This window comes from Kwoniella dendrophila, chromosome 11 (assembly GCF_036810415.1).
Source record: "Kwoniella dendrophila CBS 6074 chromosome 11, complete sequence".
NCBI classification, from domain to species: Eukaryota; Fungi; Basidiomycota; class Tremellomycetes; order Tremellales; family Cryptococcaceae; genus Kwoniella; species Kwoniella dendrophila.
Genome location: NC_089486.1, coordinates 1,535,478 through 1,554,228, shown reverse-complemented (window position 1 = coordinate 1,554,228; position 18,751 = coordinate 1,535,478). Strand labels below are relative to the sequence as shown.

General features: G+C 41.5%; 6 protein-coding genes across 6 annotated transcripts; 2 read left to right on the top strand and 4 right to left on the bottom strand.

Moving 5' to 3' along the window:
* Nucleotides 1-1,298: 1,298 nt before the first annotated feature.
* L201_008135 (uncharacterized protein) lies at nt 1,299-2,357 on the top strand (the record flags this gene model as incomplete). Its single annotated transcript, XM_066223832.1, has 3 exons — nt 1,299-1,327; nt 1,381-1,863; nt 1,931-2,357. The coding sequence occupies 3 exons, from the start codon at nt 1,299-1,301 to the stop codon at nt 2,355-2,357; spliced, it is 939 nt and encodes a 312-aa protein (XP_066079929.1).
* Nucleotides 2,358-3,541: 1,184 nt separating this feature from the next.
* L201_008134 (uncharacterized protein) lies at nt 3,542-5,636 on the bottom strand (the record flags this gene model as incomplete). Its single annotated transcript, XM_066223831.1, has 7 exons — nt 3,542-3,774; nt 3,833-3,933; nt 3,982-4,123; nt 4,188-4,312; nt 4,372-4,422; nt 4,479-5,019; nt 5,084-5,636. 7 exons carry the CDS (start codon nt 5,634-5,636, stop codon nt 3,542-3,544), a joined length of 1,746 nt encoding a protein of 581 aa, XP_066079928.1.
* Nucleotides 5,637-6,786: 1,150 nt separating this feature from the next.
* L201_008133 (uncharacterized protein) lies at nt 6,787-8,859 on the bottom strand (the record flags this gene model as incomplete). Its single annotated transcript, XM_066223830.1, has 7 exons — nt 6,787-6,919; nt 6,990-7,703; nt 7,754-7,858; nt 7,911-8,142; nt 8,202-8,318; nt 8,387-8,467; nt 8,574-8,859. 7 exons carry the CDS (start codon nt 8,857-8,859, stop codon nt 6,787-6,789), a joined length of 1,668 nt encoding a protein of 555 aa, XP_066079927.1.
* Nucleotides 8,860-9,582: 723 nt separating this feature from the next.
* On the top strand, nt 9,583-11,721 carry L201_008132 (ATP-dependent RNA helicase ROK1; the record flags this gene model as incomplete). Its single annotated transcript, XM_066223829.1, has 5 exons — nt 9,583-9,669; nt 9,739-10,610; nt 10,702-10,899; nt 10,989-11,317; nt 11,384-11,721. The coding sequence occupies 5 exons, from the start codon at nt 9,583-9,585 to the stop codon at nt 11,719-11,721; spliced, it is 1,824 nt and encodes a 607-aa protein (XP_066079926.1).
* Nucleotides 11,722-11,902: 181 nt separating this feature from the next.
* Nucleotides 11,903-14,653, bottom strand: L201_008131 (uncharacterized protein; the record flags this gene model as incomplete). Its single annotated transcript, XM_066223828.1, has 13 exons — nt 11,903-12,011; nt 12,081-12,153; nt 12,219-12,271; nt 12,347-12,418; nt 12,531-12,726; nt 12,809-12,836; nt 12,892-12,900; nt 12,973-13,186; nt 13,247-13,607; nt 13,680-13,822; nt 13,906-14,378; nt 14,435-14,491; nt 14,573-14,653. 13 exons carry the CDS (start codon nt 14,651-14,653, stop codon nt 11,903-11,905), a joined length of 1,869 nt encoding a protein of 622 aa, XP_066079925.1.
* Nucleotides 14,654-15,026: 373 nt separating this feature from the next.
* L201_008130 (uncharacterized protein) lies at nt 15,027-18,619 on the bottom strand (the record flags this gene model as incomplete). The annotated part of the gene is made up of 12 exons (XM_066223827.1): nt 15,027-15,132; nt 15,185-15,376; nt 15,438-15,487; nt 15,539-15,684; nt 15,743-15,841; nt 15,895-16,079; nt 16,133-16,218; nt 16,268-16,315; nt 16,378-16,593; nt 16,656-16,926; nt 16,981-17,013; nt 17,076-18,619. 12 exons carry the CDS (start codon nt 18,617-18,619, stop codon nt 15,027-15,029), a joined length of 2,976 nt encoding a protein of 991 aa, XP_066079924.1.
* Nucleotides 18,620-18,751: the final 132 nt, after the last annotated feature.

Sequence of the window (18,751 nt, the reverse complement as noted above, 5' to 3'; positions counted from 1 at the left end):
TTGCTCCAAGATCAAAAGCAATCAAAGAAAGTTGATGTTGTTCTGTATTTAAAGTTCATCTCTTGTGTGATAATCTATCCTCTTTTTTATCATGGTCCTTATCATTCATTTATATCAATATCAATGATACTCGATATAATAACAACGCCTGGCAACAGCTGCAGAAATAAACATCTTGGGGCAAAGGGGGGGAGAGAGGGAGCTCCTTTGAGACATCGTTTCCATCATTCCCATCGTTTTGATCTTCCTCCTCACTAACCATCAAAAGATGTCATGTGCGATCATAATGTTGTGTACACGTCAAGTCCAGTCAACTTTTCAGTAGAATTAACCATCGAGACAATTCCCACGCTCCAGCGAATCGTTCCTCTATCAACATTCTCTCTTCATTCGTTATAATCTTCTTCTTCTTCCTCTTCTCCTTCCTCATTTTATCTTTCTTCACCATTCCATTCTTTCTCTCTTTCGGGTACCACAGGCGTACATCGCTTTCTACTTTGCTACCCTAGCTCTTTCGCTTAGTCATTGTTTCAAATTGATTAATGAAAATTTCAGACAGTCCTCGCCGCCCTATACAAAACTCTAAACTCGGCTACATCCTCTAAAACACCTCTTCAGCCTTCCTCTAAAATCAAAACAACAACCTCGGAGATACAGCAAACATACCTTCCTGAAATAGGCGCAGGAAGGTTAAGCGACCAACCATGGGAGCTTATTGTATCGCTCTCCAATGCATGTGAAGCTGCAGACGTCATGGTGCTGTCAGCTATCAGTCGTTTCAAGCAAGATTTTGGTACCCGAACCCGAACAGCCAATGCTTACACTTGGAGAAGTCTGGCGGAGAGCTCATCGGTACTGGAGTCCCTATAAAAAGGGAGTGGATAGCACATTTGAGGATAAAGCCTTATTCGTGAGTTGATCTTGCAGCAGATATCGCAAACCGCGAGCTCATATTCCTACAAATATAGTATCAAGAGGAAAGTGACATTACATTGTCTACTTTGGTACCTAACACAGACAAAGATCTGTTCACAACCTGTTCAACACCTGATTCCGTCGACTACACCCTCAAAGGCCTTCTTAAAGAGTATTTTTATGAGGCTTCAGCATACGTGAAAGAATAAGAAGAGGGAACAGATTGGTTCTTCAAAGATGCAGGGTATAACTCTAGAGTAATAGAATGGAGAGAAACCATTCTCAAGAAAGGCAAGGTAGCCTTAGCAGAAAACAAAGGAGATAGTATCAGATTCACTTCACAGCTGCTACTCGACTACCTTGATGTCCTCAGAACTCGCTCCATGGATAAATCTAGTATAGGCATTTTGGGGTGAGTCTGCGAATTACGATGCGCCAAGATTACTCGCTGATATATGACTATAGAAACGCCACTTATCGTTCCAACGATCAAGATGTGCACCTCACTACTTCCAGAACCTTTTCTTTCTTATATTTAGAGGAAGATCCCTTAATTCCAGAAACAATCAAAAGACTCGAATCAAGCGGTCTTCTTGATTTAGAATATAATCCTCAAAATATTCAGATCAAGAAGAAATATAATGATAAAGCTGTAGATTCTTTCTTAGGTACAGCTAAGACGGGATACATATCAGCAATGCTTACAAAAGCATCTGATATGAAAGATAAAAAGGAAGCAAACAAGAAAGAAAAGCAAGTGGATAAGAATCACGCTCATGAGGAGTACAAACCTTCTCATGATTTAGAAGTAGTGAAAGAAGAGGTGTTAGAAGAACTTGAGGAGGCTTTGGCGGAGATGACCAATCGCGCAAAGATTGGTCATTTGAAAGAGGTTTTGGCGAAACAAGCCAAAATGAAGAAAAGACAAACGATGTGCAGTGACACTAAGTGAGTCGAGTGAAATCGTCAAATCCCTCCAAATATTCGCTGAATTCTTTTTCCTATGTTTTAACAGTTTCACTTCTGATTTACTGGCAGACACACTGGTCTTCTTACGGTGGTATTCTGCTTTCTCACAGAAAGTACTTCCGAAATCGTATGTCTTTATCCAAAAAATCATTAAAATAATCGAAATCCTCGCTGCCGCAGCAACCATTTCATCATATCCCGATGTATATGGCCTCATAGCAGCAGCCTACCTTTTCGATAGGTTCCAAATGATGTTGGTTAAATTCTCTTATAAAGCTGAAAAACCTGAATGGTTTAGATTGAAGAAGATATTTGACAAGGTGATGAAAGTGGTAGCTGGCATATTCCCATCAGCACTCTTGGCGTTTCATAGAATTGAATACCCACCAGATTACTTTGAAGCTCGAATCGCATCGATTAGAAAAGCGACTTTCGATGCTTCAGTAAGTTCAATTAAACTACTACATATTTGACGAATTTGCTGATCCCTCGTCTAGTAAATTGTGATCTGGTAGATTGTGAAACTGATTTGGTCTGCTCCTGGGATAAGGATATCTTCAATATAAATGATATCCCGGGCATTGAAGGTCGTGAAACGAGGAGTGGATCCAATCTGTCAGTATCAATCACCTGAAAGCGATACAAACAGAGCTGACGGATATTTCAGGTTCTCCGAAGCGATGGAGGATTTGGGGGGTGCTTCGCGTGATCAAGAATGGCCATGTCCCAATTGTATCCATCGGTCTGGGGATGATGGTCGGGTGCATGCTGTAGCTGCATGGGTGTGGGGACAGATCCATCGTCAATGTGCAGTGATACAAAGTGTGTCGGGACAAAATTTTCAAATCCGTCAGACATCTGCTAAATTCTCTTCCCTTCCTTCAAAAGTTTCACTTCTGATCTACTGAAAGGTACACTTTTCTCCTGCGGTGGTATAGTGGTATACTTGGTGACAAGATTAGGCTACTGAGCAATGAAACAGATGAGAACACTCTGTTATCGGAAGAATTTCCTTCAAGATTCGAAACCCTCCAATCATCCCATACGCCAACAAAAATAACATCACCTTATTGAATCAATCAACAATGAATACACCTCACCTCTGACTATGGGATACAACAGAACCAGATAATGAATCGCTTGAGCATTATCTTCGATCATAGCAATAGCTTACATGACGGATCACAGTCTAAATTCAATGTCCTTGACAATCAAATATCATCAATGTCCAAATGACATGTTCAACATTCTTTTCTCCCATAAATCATTCAACCACCATAACACCCAGCAAACCCTCACGCTCTCCAATATTGCCACCGAGATTGGTACTAAAAAAAATCCCTAAGCTCATATCTACTTCAGCCAGCCCTTGAACTGGAAAAATTCAACTCATAGTAAGCAGATATAAGATGTTATAGTTTGTATAATTTCAGGTTTTAATACTGCAGCATGAATTCGTCTTGAGTCACGCACATCATGCGGACAGTGCAGTCTCACATCAATAAGCTATAAGCTTATAGGCGGACAAGGCTAACGCATACACTTTTCTCTACAATTCTGTTCAAGCTGATATTATAAGATTCAAGATCGCAATATCCATATTGGTATTCAGGATATTATAATGTATAATCACATGTAGCGTAACACAATCTACCATCTAAGCGGGAACTCCACCTCCAGGCATGTTATCACTCTTCTCTAATCGATGTACGTTTCTTTCTTGTCTCTCTCCAGCTAAGGTCATGGCGAATTTCGATCTTTCACGGAAATAAGCACCTTTATAGTAGAAGACGAAGATGGGGATGGTGACGAATCCTGCTATGATAGCTAAAATCGTGGATGGCCATTCGAGATGGTATCGATATGATTCTCCACCGACGTTAGAGTAGACTACATATTGGTATTCTTGTCAGCATTCAGTTGAGATCAATAGCTGAGACTGACTTACATGGAGTAGAGTACATGGCGGCAATACCAGCTAGGAAATCTCTCGCGAAACCATTACCACCTGTCGCAGATGCTGAGTATGGACCATATGCCGCTATCATGCTAACGGGGCAATCAGTACAACACCTCCAAAAGCGATATCCCACTTACTAATCGATGGTTGACATGTAGATTGCAAAGTTGGCGATACCGACTAAAGCTGAGAAGATCATAGGAGCAATCCAATGTGTGTGAGGGGGACCAAGAGAAGTCCAAGCGAATCCGAAAAGACCGATACATTCAAGGGGGGCGACTAGTAAGATGGGTCGCGTTAGTGGGTGAGTCATGCGGTGAAGATTTTGTCTGAGACCACTTACGGAAGATCAAAGGTTTAAGTCTAATTTCTGGTGGTGTACCTTGAGGATCTCTTGCAAGAGCTTTTCGTTGTGACATGAGAGGTGGAATGTAGAGGGCGTATGCGATGAAATAACCGATTGCAATTCTGTATAATTGTCACTGTCAGTGGAATCATGGAGATGTAGATATAGGGTTTGGACTTACGGAACAAAGGTAAGAGCCATTTGCTCGGTCGAGAAGTTCCATTGTTTGAATCTAGAAAACCACTATACGTCAGCAGTTGACTCTCTAGGCATAGAGGTTGTACTCACACTGGACCGAATGCCTCCAAGAAAGTGAAAATAAGAGCATCTGAGAAACCTGATAATAACGAGCAACAAAGTACGATGGGTTCTCTGACAAACATCTCAAATGGTCTAATCCAGGTATGTAAAATTTCTTTCAAGGTGAATCTCTCTCTAAAAGTTCTTAATTCATTTGGACCATACACATTCGCTTGACCAGATTCTCTAAGTTTCTTAGCATGTCTATCTAATAATACTGTAGTTCTAGTTTCTTTGACGAAAAAGAAGTGTAAAATTTGAACGAATCCACCAAATATCAACTGAGTCCAACAGATCCACTCCCAACTGAGATGCGCCTGGATGAATGGACCCACTATGGGGCCGATAACACTTCCGCCTACAGAAGAGAAGACGATGAAGGCTACTGCCCATTGTTGTTCGTGAGGTTGGTACAAATCCGCTACCATTCCTAAAGTGACTGATCCACCTGCTGATGAGAAACCGCCTAATACCCTTGCAACGACGACAGTGCCGTAGTTGGGTGCCAAAGCAGCGAGGATCTGCCAGACTGGTTGAAGTGGAGATCTTTCAGTAAGCTTCAGCTAGGAATCTGTGAAATAGTGACTACTCACTATTGACCAAGAACAAACTAGATTGTAAAATCCACCATCTACCTAATTCTTCCGACCAAGGTGCCCATAATTCACATCCGAAAGCATAACAAATCAAGAAAACACATTGACCAACTCTTGCACCTTGAGCTGAAATACCAAATTTCTCCTGTAAGAAGTCTACACCATTTGCGTAAACTGATGCGTTGAAATTCATTGAACATTGAACGATGAAGATGACTGATAGGGTCAACCATTTTTTACTGGTGGGCCACGCGTAACCTAACGCTTCAGGTGCTTCTTCTTCTAATAAAATATGTTTACCCTCTTTCGTATTTCCCCTTTTCAACTCTTGTCTCTTGTATCCTTCTACATGTGCTACTGCCGCTCCATTTCCTTTTGGTGGTATATATCCATTAGGATCGGTTGATCGTTTCTGGAATTCTTCAGCAGCTTCTTTCTCGTTAAATCGTTTGCCATGATGATGGTGATGATGGTTGTTGCTTGATGGTGGAACAGCCGTTTCAGAAGACGAACGAGCTGAAGTCAAATGAGGACTCGTTTGTTCGGACATTCTGTTAGGAATACCTTACTATGTGTTATCATAAGTCTGTATGAGATATGAAAAGATTATAGAAAAGTTTGAACAGAAGAGAAAAGATGTATTTACCATTCGTCATCAATGATGTATATATTTCTTTTTGTATGCTTGATAGTAACGATTATCGGGATTGCACACCAGGGATTCTAATTCAAACCGAATCATGTCATACCTTTTTTATTCATGTTCAACCTCATACCTCATCGCCATTCTACGTTGGGTCTCCGAAATTCATTTCTGATGTACCCGTAGTTTAGTGCGTTTCCCCTTCATCATGAAATTCAACCATTCACGTACTGCTCCATGGGTAGTCAAGCCTTTTGCGATGTAAAATCCAGTCGAACAGGATGAAAACCTACGAAGGCGTTTATGGATAAAATATGTCACCACATGTATACGAAACTAGCACTAAAGCTACTGTACTTCGCTTCTGGGTTCAAATCACAAAGCCCGCACGATAAGGCAGATAAGTGAAGGAAACAACAAGAGAAATTTTCAAGTGAAAGTCAAAAATAGATTGAATACCCTGTACTTGTGACGTCAATTTGTTTTTACAGGGATTGATGATGACGAAAAAAGCCTTGAAATCTAATTATCCGACCTCATGTCCGAAGAAATTTCGAAATGGAATAAAATATTCGATACTTGCCGCCGGCATAGGGAACGAAATCGTAGCATTTGAGCTGTTGTCCGTCTACATCCCTTAATAGACATAAAGTTTACTGTACACGAGCTGTCAAGCGAAATGAATTTGTCAAAGAATCGCTTACTTAGAGGAAGGTGGGCCGCTTTCCTCCGAGAAGAGGTGATGCCTTGGTTCTAACCTTGACTGAGATTTTCGGGAATCGTTGTCTAACTACATCCTTGTTGTGTACGTGGTATCAATTATGTAGGTATATGATAACTCTATGGTACTTTTTAACGGCGCTCGTTTGATACGATACTTTTGACACACGAATACATATATACAAATTGGGTTTTTAATTCCTACATCCCGCTTGATGGACATTCCGATTCTATGTTATAATTGACATCCGATGTATCAAGACCAATACATTCGATCACACACTATAGCGAGAATGCATGGTTCAGTTTGGTCATATGTCATTGCGCCATGGACAACTCACCTCATCATTGAAATCAATCTGAACTCGTGTCCGCCTTCTGGATCAGAGGTCTCTTCTAACAATTCACAAGTTATTGTATGCCTTCCTTTCGGTAAATCAGTTCGAATAGTTGCGAAACGTCCGATGTTGCTATTTCCATTATAAGTTGCAGTCAGCTCTACGTCCTTGGAGGTGTCGACCAACTGGATTTTCCACTTACGCATCCCCGTTATCCCACCAACCAGCAATCTTTACCGACTTGTGCTTATCTTCATTTGCCCAACATTCAACCGTACCTAGACCGAATGTCTTACTCTGTAATCTATACATTTTGACTATACCAACATTTGTCGATAATTCGAATGAAACTACAGCACCAGGTTTTCTAGCCACCCAGTATGGTTTATCTAAATGTTCCGGATGTACCCAATATTCCCATTCTCCGTCGTTATATGAAGGTGTCAAATTGAATTTAGCCTCAGTTGCTCTTGTCGATAAACATATAGGCTTGAATAGAGGCACCACGCTTGATGTGTCGGGATTCCAACCATCTAAAACTCTCATTCTAGGTACTATACCAAGTTCTGCAGGTGTATTCCACATTCCGGGCATCAATTCGCCTACTCCTTCTTCCCCTTCCGGTACAGATTTCCTCCATGATTTACTTTGTTCGGGCCAAGCAACCTGCATCAGAGCCCTAGCTTCATCATGAGAAGCTGCTTCTTCCGCTGTAATGGGGTTTTCATCTTCATTGTTACCAAGTATTGTTAATAATGCATTGTATTCGTCATCTTCAATGGGTTTAGTGGGTACATGGAAATCGGGTTCCGCAAACATAGCGCAGGACACATCTTGGATGAGACTTGCAGCTAGCATTCCTAGATCGTAATGTCCTCGAGCATTGATGTGTCGCATATCTGGGTTACCCCACCAACTGTAAAAGAAGGTCAGCTAAATACCAAATCTGGAAATCATTTTACCCACTCTTGCGAGAAATATGGTCGAACTAATTGAGGATATCTACCAAAATGACTAGCTATAGGATGCCGTTGGTTGATTACTGGGACATCGAAATATTGAGCAACGGGTCTACAGATTATGGTCAACGCAAATTAGGGCAATAACGACCAACTCTACTGACAAATGCATTCTTCCACCACCACCACCCATGCCACCATTACTGAACGCCATGGCTTCTACCAGTACTACTGCCGGTTTGCTTGGTAGTTCCAGCAATCCTCGCAGTAGATTTTCCATATTCTCTACATGTTCAGGTATACCTTCATCATTTACAGCTAATTCAACAAAGACGATATCGGAGTCTGTCGGTATGTGCAGCGGAAAGCAGAAGGAGAAGTAGTCTGAGCCGGTGGCTATGGACACCCTTTGGTCAGTATTGCGCATTCCATCTTAGATTCCGTTGATGACATACCAGGAGCAGCACCGTTCACCTGAGTCACTCCAACATCTTCCCCAACAAACTCATTTAACCATTCCCAGAACTTATGAAACCATATTTCGTTTACCCAAACTTGATGGCCTTTCGTTACTGATGGGGAGGCAAAGATAGTCTTAGCAATTAATTTGGCGCTTGCTGAATTTCCACCTTGGACTCACTACTACCTCCGATGACTGATGCTGTCAAGTGTTCACCTCTTAAAGCTTTATGCAAGAATTGTCTTATGCGGTGATGAGAACCTGGTCAATGAAGGTGAAAGTTAGTTTGGATTAGCTATCGCTTGGCTACTTCGGTGTGAGATCTATCAATCATGCTAAGGAGCTGATCGGAAGGAGGGTTACTTACCCTCATAAGCTCTTGTCATCCTTATGTTTGTCCTACCATACTCCTTCTCGAATGGATCTTCTCTCTCGCAATAACTCCTCATCCTTTCCACTCTCCCTCGAACACCAAGATCATCAGCTTCCAAGCCTTCATACGTCTTTTGTGTGGTTTTGTCCACTCCAGAGTATGTTGATTCGAATGAAGGAAGTTGAGGATGGTATGTGGTGTGTATAAACAATGTTAGCGCTATTACTGCTAAGATGGCCAAAAAGATATGGGGCCGCCGGGAAGCTGGAAGGGTGAACATTTCGGTTGAGGGGGAATTGTTCAAGGCGGCAGACGACTACAGCAGCTGAAATGACAGATGTGAAGAGACCGCCCTCTATTGTATATCTGATATTTTGAGTTGTACACAAATAAAGATAAACCGCCTAAGAGTGTCTCGACTATATTGAAAGTTGCATTTGTGACTTGTTTGGGTTTGACTGCGGGCTGAAGGTGAAACGGTGCTAGTGATTTTAGTATGTGACTAGCTGTGTTGATGGGATCTTGCTTGATGCTGTGACCGACGAGGTGCTTTGTATACACATCAGATGGGATTGTCTATCTTACAAAGTCTAAACACCTCGAAATGATGGACATGAATAAATGAGAAATATCAATAAAAAGATAGTGATTTAAGCATGAAGGTGTTTCATGTGGTCGATTACGGCAAAATATAATCCTAATCAAGCATTACAACATTTCTCTAATAAATCGTAATGTCTTGTAATCTCAATTACGATTAATTTGTAATCCGAATATACCTCCCATCTGACCTCCACTTGACGATAATCTTTTTCCTAGAAATTTTACTTGAATGTTGTTGTTTTGTTGTTTTTCCGTTCTTTCATATTTATCAAAAATTTAGTTGTGACAACCAACATCGTCGATAGATCGTTATCAAGAGTTACTAGCAGATATCTGGCTATCTGGCACCAATACACATATACTTTAGGTGATATAGCCCAAACCGTCGGATCTTGATAAAATGGCTTCAGCTTTCAACCTTCTTACTGCCGGAGGAGCGAAATTCGATAAAAACCGATTCAAACATGATTTTGAGCTTTTTGGAACCGTAAGTGTTTCATATATCTAGCCGCTTGGTCCAGATGAGACTGCTGATGCAAAGCTTCAACTTTGCTAGAAAAAAGATCGAAAAGGGAAAGGGAAAGCATCCGCAAGAACGATAGATGCCAACGATTCAAAATCTCTACCTCATTCCCTTGATTTCTTCGGTGATCACACATCTACTCAACCCAAACCCACTGTTGAAGAGGAATCGGATACAGACTCCGATGCATCTTCATCCTCCTCTTCATCTTCATCTTCTAAACATGTGGCACCACCAACACAGAAAATCACATTAACAGGATTAGAACCATTACCTAAATCATTACATACCAATTTACCATCTTTAGTTAATCACGAATCGTCCGCGTTAACTTCTAAAGCTGGCGAACCGTTGTTAAAGGCACTGAAGAATGCTAATATACATAGTTTATGGGGTGTACAGTGTGCTGTAGGAGGTTGTCTGTTGGAAGGAAAAGATACTATTTGTATCGCACCTACAGGTTCAGGTAAAACTCTATCATACGTTTTACCTACTTTAGTCAAACTCAGAGATCCAGCAAGATCATTAATAGATGATGAAAAGGATACTGGAAAAGGAATTAGGTCGGTAATAGTGGTACCAACACATGATTTAGCAATTCAAATTCTGGGTGTTGTCAAAGCTGTAACTAGGGGCAGAAGTTGGCGAACATTGGTATTAACTAAAGCTACTGAGAAAGCAGTCTGCGACAGTTCACCTGGGAGTAACATAGCTACTGATGAGAAGAATGCGGAGATGGATGATGAAGAGGAAGAAGAAGACAGTGATGCGGAATCTACTGGAAGTGTAGATGAATTCGCCAAACCCAAATCTGGAAATCCTACTGGACTAGGTTTAGATATACTTATCGCTACACCGGAAAGATTGCATCATTTACTGGAGTCGAGCAAGATTTCACTTGCTGTGTAAGTGGTTAAGACTTTGATTTTTTATCCTATCTGTCTCTACAGCTGGTCTCAGACTCATAAGAAGCGATACTGATCATTAGTTCAATAGAACCCGATATATCATCTTCGATGAATCTGATCGACTGCTCTCACCTGATTTCTTACCTCAAGTTGAACCTATTCTTGTCGCTTGTACCCATCCAGATGTACAGAAGTGCTTCTTATCAGCTACTATGCCTTCTGGCGTAGAAAAGATTGCTAAGAAATGGTTAAAAGACGAAGGTGTTAGAGTAGTCGTTGGTGTCAAGTGAGTATAAGCTCCAACTTAAGAGGATTAAATCGACTACATAATCTCCCATTTCAATGCATTAACGCTGACCTTTCAACAATCTATAGAGACTCCGCAGTAACGACGGTAGATCAATCATTGCTTTATACCGGGTCAGAATCAGGTAAATTATTAGCATTGCGTAATTTAGTATCAAGTGGTTCATTACCATATCCATCATTAATTTTCGTACAATCAATCGAAAGAGCCGATGAATTGTATAAAACATTGATCTTGGAAGGTATAAAAGTTGATGTTGTTCATGGTGGAAGAGGTAAATCTAAAAGAGATGAAGCTATTAAAAACTTTAGATTAGGTCATGTATGGATGTTAGTCGTCACTGAAGTTTTAGCTAGAGGTATGGATTTTAGAGGTGTCAAAGTCGTTGTCAATTATGGTGAGTAAACACAACTATGCTTCTTACGAACATGCTATCGGCGAAACTGATATACCTTCTTGTCAGATTTCCCACAAACAGTTCAATCATATATACATAGAATCGGTAGAACAGGTAGAGCAGGTAGACCAGGAAAAGCTATAACGTTCTTCAATATCGAAGATGGTGTTTACTTAAGAACAATTGCAAACGTTTTAAGATCAAGCGGTTGTTTCGTTCCAGAATATATGTTGGATTTGAAAAAACCAACTAAGAATCAGAAGAAAAATCTAGCCAAAGCACCAATAAAGAGAAAATCTATCGGTGGTGGTGGTAGAGATGTAGCAAAAGAAAAGGGTCAAAAAAGAAAACAAATGGTTGAAGCTAGTAAGAAGAGGAAATTGCAAAGTCGTGATCAAGATTAATAGGGTGATTAAGAGGTATATGCATCTGGTATGGTCATTAATACATAACAAAGGTGATATGATTGTAGAAGCGGTGTGAGCACAGTCGACGGTATATGGTAGTGCGTGGTATCGATCATTACAAATTGCTGAATCTTTAACATCGGTGGGAAAAATCCAAGTACTTGTTACCACATTCATCCTAAAAGTCCAGATTCGCATTGGCCAACAGGTCATCCCATTCGTCATCTTCCTTCTGCTGTTGCTCCAGACGTCGTGACCATTCGATCACTCGCGTATGAGCCATCACCCTGATAGTTGTGAATACCTTTGGATTAGTATTATGCGCAATAGACACCAGTTATATCAGAATGACCCACTTATGCTCAGAGAAGTTCGTGAGCTGTAACGTATCTAAGCTTACTGCTCTGGATATAGCAACGTATGTTTGACCTGTTCGCATGAGGCTTGAGATTAACATTTCGCAAATCGAGCAGGATAATTGAAATTTCTCTTACCTTCCACAAATATATTGTTCAGATCGATCTTCACACGTTCTAATGTTTGACCCCTGGTAAATCGAGATCAACAATACGCTTATGAGATCGATGAAGGCTTTTGAGGAGCATTCTCGTCGGAGACTTACTGTGACTTGTGTATAGTCAATGCCCAGGCTAGAATTAGAGGAATTTGATGTCTTGTGGCTTCAGGTTTGCCTCTACGATTGATTCATTATTAGCGGGATATCCGTTGAAGCACGATCTTCAGAGTATACTGACATAATTGTTGCGTGGACCACTAAGATGACAGCCGGAAATCGAGTTACTCACTGCGCATTCAACACATCTACCGACATCTGCGGTACAACCACCCTTTTGGCGACCTGACCACTAGCCCATTTGGAAGGTATGAATTCTACCACAGGCCAGCGAACCTTTGGGTCTGGTGCATACCCAAAATTACCAGACACAGGATGGATATTGTTTGCCATAGCTTCTGATATGGTCAGGAAGTCTACGACAGTGCCTATATAAATGAACAGATTAGTCAGGTGAACAGCATAGGAAACAAGTTCTGTTTGTTCTCCGTTAGAAATACGATCTCTTACCCGTTGAACCATTAACTAGGATACCATCCTGGATATCCAAAGTTAGCTAAACGATTCTCCACCAGGCTGATGACAAGGCTTACCTGCATGTTCTATGTCAGGAAGAAACATCAGTACAGAGAAATCATATCACGGCAGAGGCTTATATGATACAAAGAGCTCACCGTGACTAACATCACTAGAGCTCCCGCCTTCAGCTCCAACTCTTCCGGCCATATCGTATTTTTGTTTAGACTTTCGGTAGCTTGACTACTGTCTAGAGCGTAGCCCCGAGAAGTGATACCTGGTACATCAAATGCCGCAAAGATATTCGAGGGGGTATCAAGAGCCCTGAGACGTTGAGCATTGATAGCGGCAACTTCTGCTTTGTGTGGGTATCTGATGATTTGAAACAAGATAAGAATTCGTTGACTGAACTCGCAATCATGTTTTACTCACAATCCGACCGGTTCAATACCTTCAGGATATTCTACGGTTCTTGCCAGTCCTCTTAACATGGCGATATCTTCTTTAGCTATTTGACCTCTTCTCATACTTTCTAAGATTTTAACAAATCTATCTTCCTTTTGTCTAAATACTCTAGTTAACGATGTCATATTTTCCCAGGGTATGACTTTGTTCCAGCTCATAGCGTCAAAGGCGAAAGAGCAATTGTGGACTGATCCTTTGGTGACAGGTGGTAATTGAAAGAAATCGCCAGATAAGATGATTTGTAAACCGCCAAAAGGTTTTTCAGATTTTCTTACTTTTCTACCTATAAATTCTAATTTATCGAATAATGTAGCGTCGATCATGGAGACTAGGTGGACAAATGTTAGTCAAAATTACACCTTTGTAACGCCTGATCTCGCATATAACGATTTAGACTCACTCTCATCAATTATCAATGCGCCTGTTGTCCTCCATCTCTGAGCGGTGATTTTATTCTTAATTATATTCTCAAACAGCTTTTGAGGAGGTAATTCACCTAATCCAATACCAGCCCAAGAATGCAGAGTTGAGCCCCCGATGTTGCTATTTTGGTTGTTATCAGCATGTAACAGGATTGAGGACATTGTTGTGATTGGTAGAAAAGCTATATGACGTTCAGAACTCACACTCCGGCCATACCAGTACTAGCGGTAACACCCAACTTCCACCTTTTCACTTCTGATTTCTTTTTACTCTGATTCTGACCTGACAAATATTTTCTCCACTCATCTTCATCACCTATCACCTCGGCTTCATCCCTTTCCTTAAAAGCTTTTATTATAGCTCTTAACAGAACTGATTTTCCTGTACCTGCTGAACCTGTAAAAAAGAAATTTTCACCGTTCATTATTCTACGTAAGATTTCTTGTTGTTGAGATGATAAAGGTGGATCTGCTGATACTGCTGGATTGTTATCGTGAATCTCTTGTTTTTGAGCTTTGATCACTTCAGCTTTTTCAATCTTATGCCTTATAGCTATTTCTATACTCGGTAAGTCCGCATCAACGTCTTCATCCGTTACTAATTGTTTTGAAGATTGACGCGACAATGAAGGTATCACAGCTGCTGAGGATTGCCTTTTTCCAGCTTTGACCCATCCCTGCGAGGTTTATATTAGCGTCTAATGCTGGAACTTGAACGAAAGCTTGCACCTACTTCGGCTGCTTTCACATGCGGAAACGATCTATGAACAGCTCCAGGGTAACCTTCGACCTAGAAGAGTAGAAGTTATGAATAAACAGGGTCAATGTGTACAGACTGAGGATATTTCACCATGGTGGAGATTGAACTTACCTGTCTCTGCGCATCTGCCCAATTTGCGTATACACCTGGGCGTCGACCGACTCTGACGGCGTACCATTTAGCTTTCGGCATCTTTGTCGAAGTCGTCCAGCCTCCGCATCGATTCAGATTTGTCCGAATTGGGGGGAGAGGCCACAGGCGAAGATAGGTAAAGAAGGCAGCAAAGGGAAGATGTACGATGAGATGGGAAAGTGTTGTAAAAGATTAAAGTAATATTCAAGTAATGTTGATTTTACGAGTAAAGCTTGGACGCGTCGGCGTAAATCACCGGTCAATCCCCGAATAACCATTATAAAATGCTTGTATACATAAGATGTGTAATCATCAGGACAACGTTATCTACGAACTCTATGTATTCTATATATTGTACATTTCTATACTCTGTCGTTCTTTTTCCTCGTTATATTCGTGTATGTCGTGTATAATCGTGACCTAGAAATCCCATCTAATAACTAAAGATGTAACGCCTCTTCTTTCCAAACGGATATATAACCAATGCTGCAGCGAATAACCCGATTGCCAGACCGATACCAACTTGAACCATTCGAATACTGTTCAAATAGAATGTCAGTACAATTACGACTTGATTATCTAATTACCTACCTGACAATGACAGCGGCGTTGATATCCTCACTACTTGAACCGGAACTACCGGAAGATGAATCTTCACTCGAACCTGAACTACTCAATCCACCTGCTGCGGCTATAGCATTCGGTACAATCAGGAGAATCCCAACCACCATAGAAGGGAATGCCGATCCTCCACCAAGACGAGAGTAAAGGTTACCCAATATACTAGCAAGAAAACGACAACTGTAAGCGGTATCCAGAGTGAAAAGGACTCGAAGCAGCTCACCCAAGTGTAAATGCTGAAACCGCTGATACTACATTCGTTTGGTCGAGTTGCTACAATACAACTAATCAGTATTGAGGTCATATCAAACTTTGTGAACTCACTTGTGACAAGTAAAAATTGACCACATATCCGGCACATGCAACAATGACCATCACGAAGATATCCTTTGATCGACAATCCGCTCGGAACCACACGGCGAGAGAAAAAGCAAACATTGGAACCAAAAGGAATAACCACCAATCGCTGACTATAGGACATGGAAAATCAGCTACAACCAGACGCGTAGAAGAGGATCCAGTACTTACCCTCTTTATACCACCAGAAGTTCCAGTCTGGGTTACGATAACACGCCACGGTGGTGGCTTCTTGCGTACTCGAAGTGGTATTTGCGAATGTGAATGTACCTACAAACAGTGAGTTCTTATGCTTCCAAGGAGAGTTTATCGGCTAGACCTACCATTATTAAAGGTTTGATCCCAATAGGTATTGTTACTATTGAAACTTCCAGTTATAGTAGCCATTGGAGTGGTTGCAGACGCCATTGCGGAAGGTTGCGATGGTCCGAAAGAATCCCATATTTGACTACCGATACCAAGACCAAGTGAAAGGAATAATGTGTAGACTACTGCCCATACCAAGCGACTATAGCAGAGTTAGCTTATGTGGTATGCACCTCTAAGATATATGCAACTTACATTGCACCCGCAACGACATTCTTGGAACCTAGTTCGAGCGCACCAAGACAGATGTGCCAACCGGGGAGAATAAGAACGATTGCAGCCTATCTTTTATAAGCATTCATAACATTATAAGATGATGGAGCCACTTACAGACGCAAGCGATTCGTAACAGAAATAGCCTGATGCCCCTAAGCCTCGCTATGATGTGTATACTGATCAGCAATAGTACCTTCCTCTGCAAAAGAAGAAATTCCACTTACAGCTATAAAACTCAAGATTCCCGCCATAGCAATTTCAAAGATATTGGAAACCAGCTTGTTCTTCTGAGCAATGGTAAACTGAACGATCGCCAACATACTTCCCAAAGCACCTGACATGAGAATATCGATAAAAGATCCAGAGAATGCGACTCTAGACGCAGTTGCAGATGCTACAGCCGCAGCAAGGATCAAGCTCCATCTGGAGTAAGGGACAGTCTACAACAAATTCATTCACTTAGTCGGCTCCTCTTGTGAAGATGCGCAATCAGTCGACTCACTCTATGCTCAATCCTCCTCAAAACCCTACATCCTTGACTAGCTGATATTTCATCGTGAACGACTTTACGATACACTTCGTGAATCAGAGATAATCTATAAAGCTCTAATCCGCCACTTGGTCTGATGAACAAAATATCCGTAGAATGAACGTCGGAATCTCTAAATGCTACAATGAGCACCGAAGGAAGATAGAAGAACGATGCTTCAACGGATAATATGTCTGCTGTAGCTGATAGCCATGCCTCGACTGAATGAGCTGGAGCGCCATAGCTGGAAACATATGTGATGACTATGAGCAGTCTTTCCCTTACCCGAACAACTTACCTTACAACCGCTTTTGCAAGCATTTCTATGAACCTGACACAAGCAATTAGCTTTCATTCCACCTGCCGACCTCTGACACAATGAACGAAACTCACTTCTTTCTCTGTATGATGTTTGACACATGCTTTGTCACAGCTAATTCCTTTTGTACCCTCTTACCCCTACGTTTCTTCTTTTTACTTCTTCTTCCACCATTCAATCTACCTTCTTCCATATCTTTCTCCAAATTCGTTCCATTCCTGTCACCACCTTGTAATTCTTCATCTTCGATTCTATCTAAATCTTCTTGTCTGGCATTCTTTTCAGCTACACCCTCATACCAACTAATTCTTCTTGTTCCTTTTGATGTTTCAGCATCATCACCATATGCCGGCGCAACATGACTTAAAGTTGGACTTGCTGCTGCTGCTAAACTACTTGAAGTGATTATTAACGCTGCCATTGCACGTTGGGTTCTACCTGTTCCCACTTGATCTTGACTTTGTGAATATCCAAACCAGGTTGCAGCATTACCATGACCAATCATGAATTTTCGAATCTTCTGACTGATACTAACATTTGGTGCAGGTTTCATCACATTCGAAAAGTGGGGCGAAGGGATATATGGATCTTCTAAGTTTTGACTACGGTGTGGTAATGAACCTCGATTCTTCCTTCTACTGCGATGTACTCTAGGATGATCAGAGTCTCCTGCTTCTGTGTCCGATCCTAATTGACTCTCCACTTCGCTGGTCATACTATTTCTTCTACTTCCATTCACACTTGATGCAGCTGAATTGATAGCAAACAAGGATTGCGAACTCCACCTTCTCCTCTTTCTACCATGATGTTTATGCTCATTCTCTTGTCTCCCTTTTAACAAAGATCTGAGATTGCCCTTGTCTCTTCCAGATGGCTCTTCACGATATAAACTAAGTAAGGCACTCAAGACACCACCTGGTCTGTTCGATTGATCGTCTTCTGATTCATCTTCGCTTGTGTCGTACATGGAACTTCTAGAGGATCTTCTGGTTGACGAGCGCCTTTTACGTGGACCAGGGTCAGGCGAGTCTGTTGATCTTAGTGAAACAGCAGACGAGTCTGGTACATTGGTTGGATCAGAATCATACTCTGTTTCTGAGGACGCTGTAGAGGGTGGTGGTGGTTTTCCAGTATGTTTACGGACCAACCTAGAAGCTATCTGTCTAGTACTTTTATTATCCTCGTCTATATCGGGTGAACCTGAACGTTGAATAGATTGCATATCCATTATATGATGATCCCTTAAACGACTTTTCCAATGAACTTTGAGTAGATCAGGTCGTCGAGAGTCTTCAAGCTTTTTCAGCTTTTCTACGTCCTCTTCGGCCTTTGCCGATTCCTCCTGCCTTTTACTCTCTTCGATGCCATCTGGATTTTCTAATGGATCACCTTCGTCAACTTCCCTATTGGGCGTCAGCTTATCAGCGGGATCATGTTGGGGTGTAGCTGATCTTGAAGTTCCTGTGGACGAAGCTGGCGAAAGGTCAGGACTTGTTGGAACGGATAGAGCATGATCAAGAGGGTTTGCTGGCTCAGTCAAAGTGAACGAAGGATGGTGTGAGCTGGATGATTGTGATGTTGAGATCCCTTGTCGGCTTGTATCTACTGATTCAGGCATGGAGAACGATGGCGAATGGAGGAAATGACAAGATCTATCATCTAGCCTGTTGAAGGATGTATGGTTTTATATGTTACCTATCCTTCCAAAATATCAAAATGTTTATGAGCACTCTAGAACCCTTCACGGTAC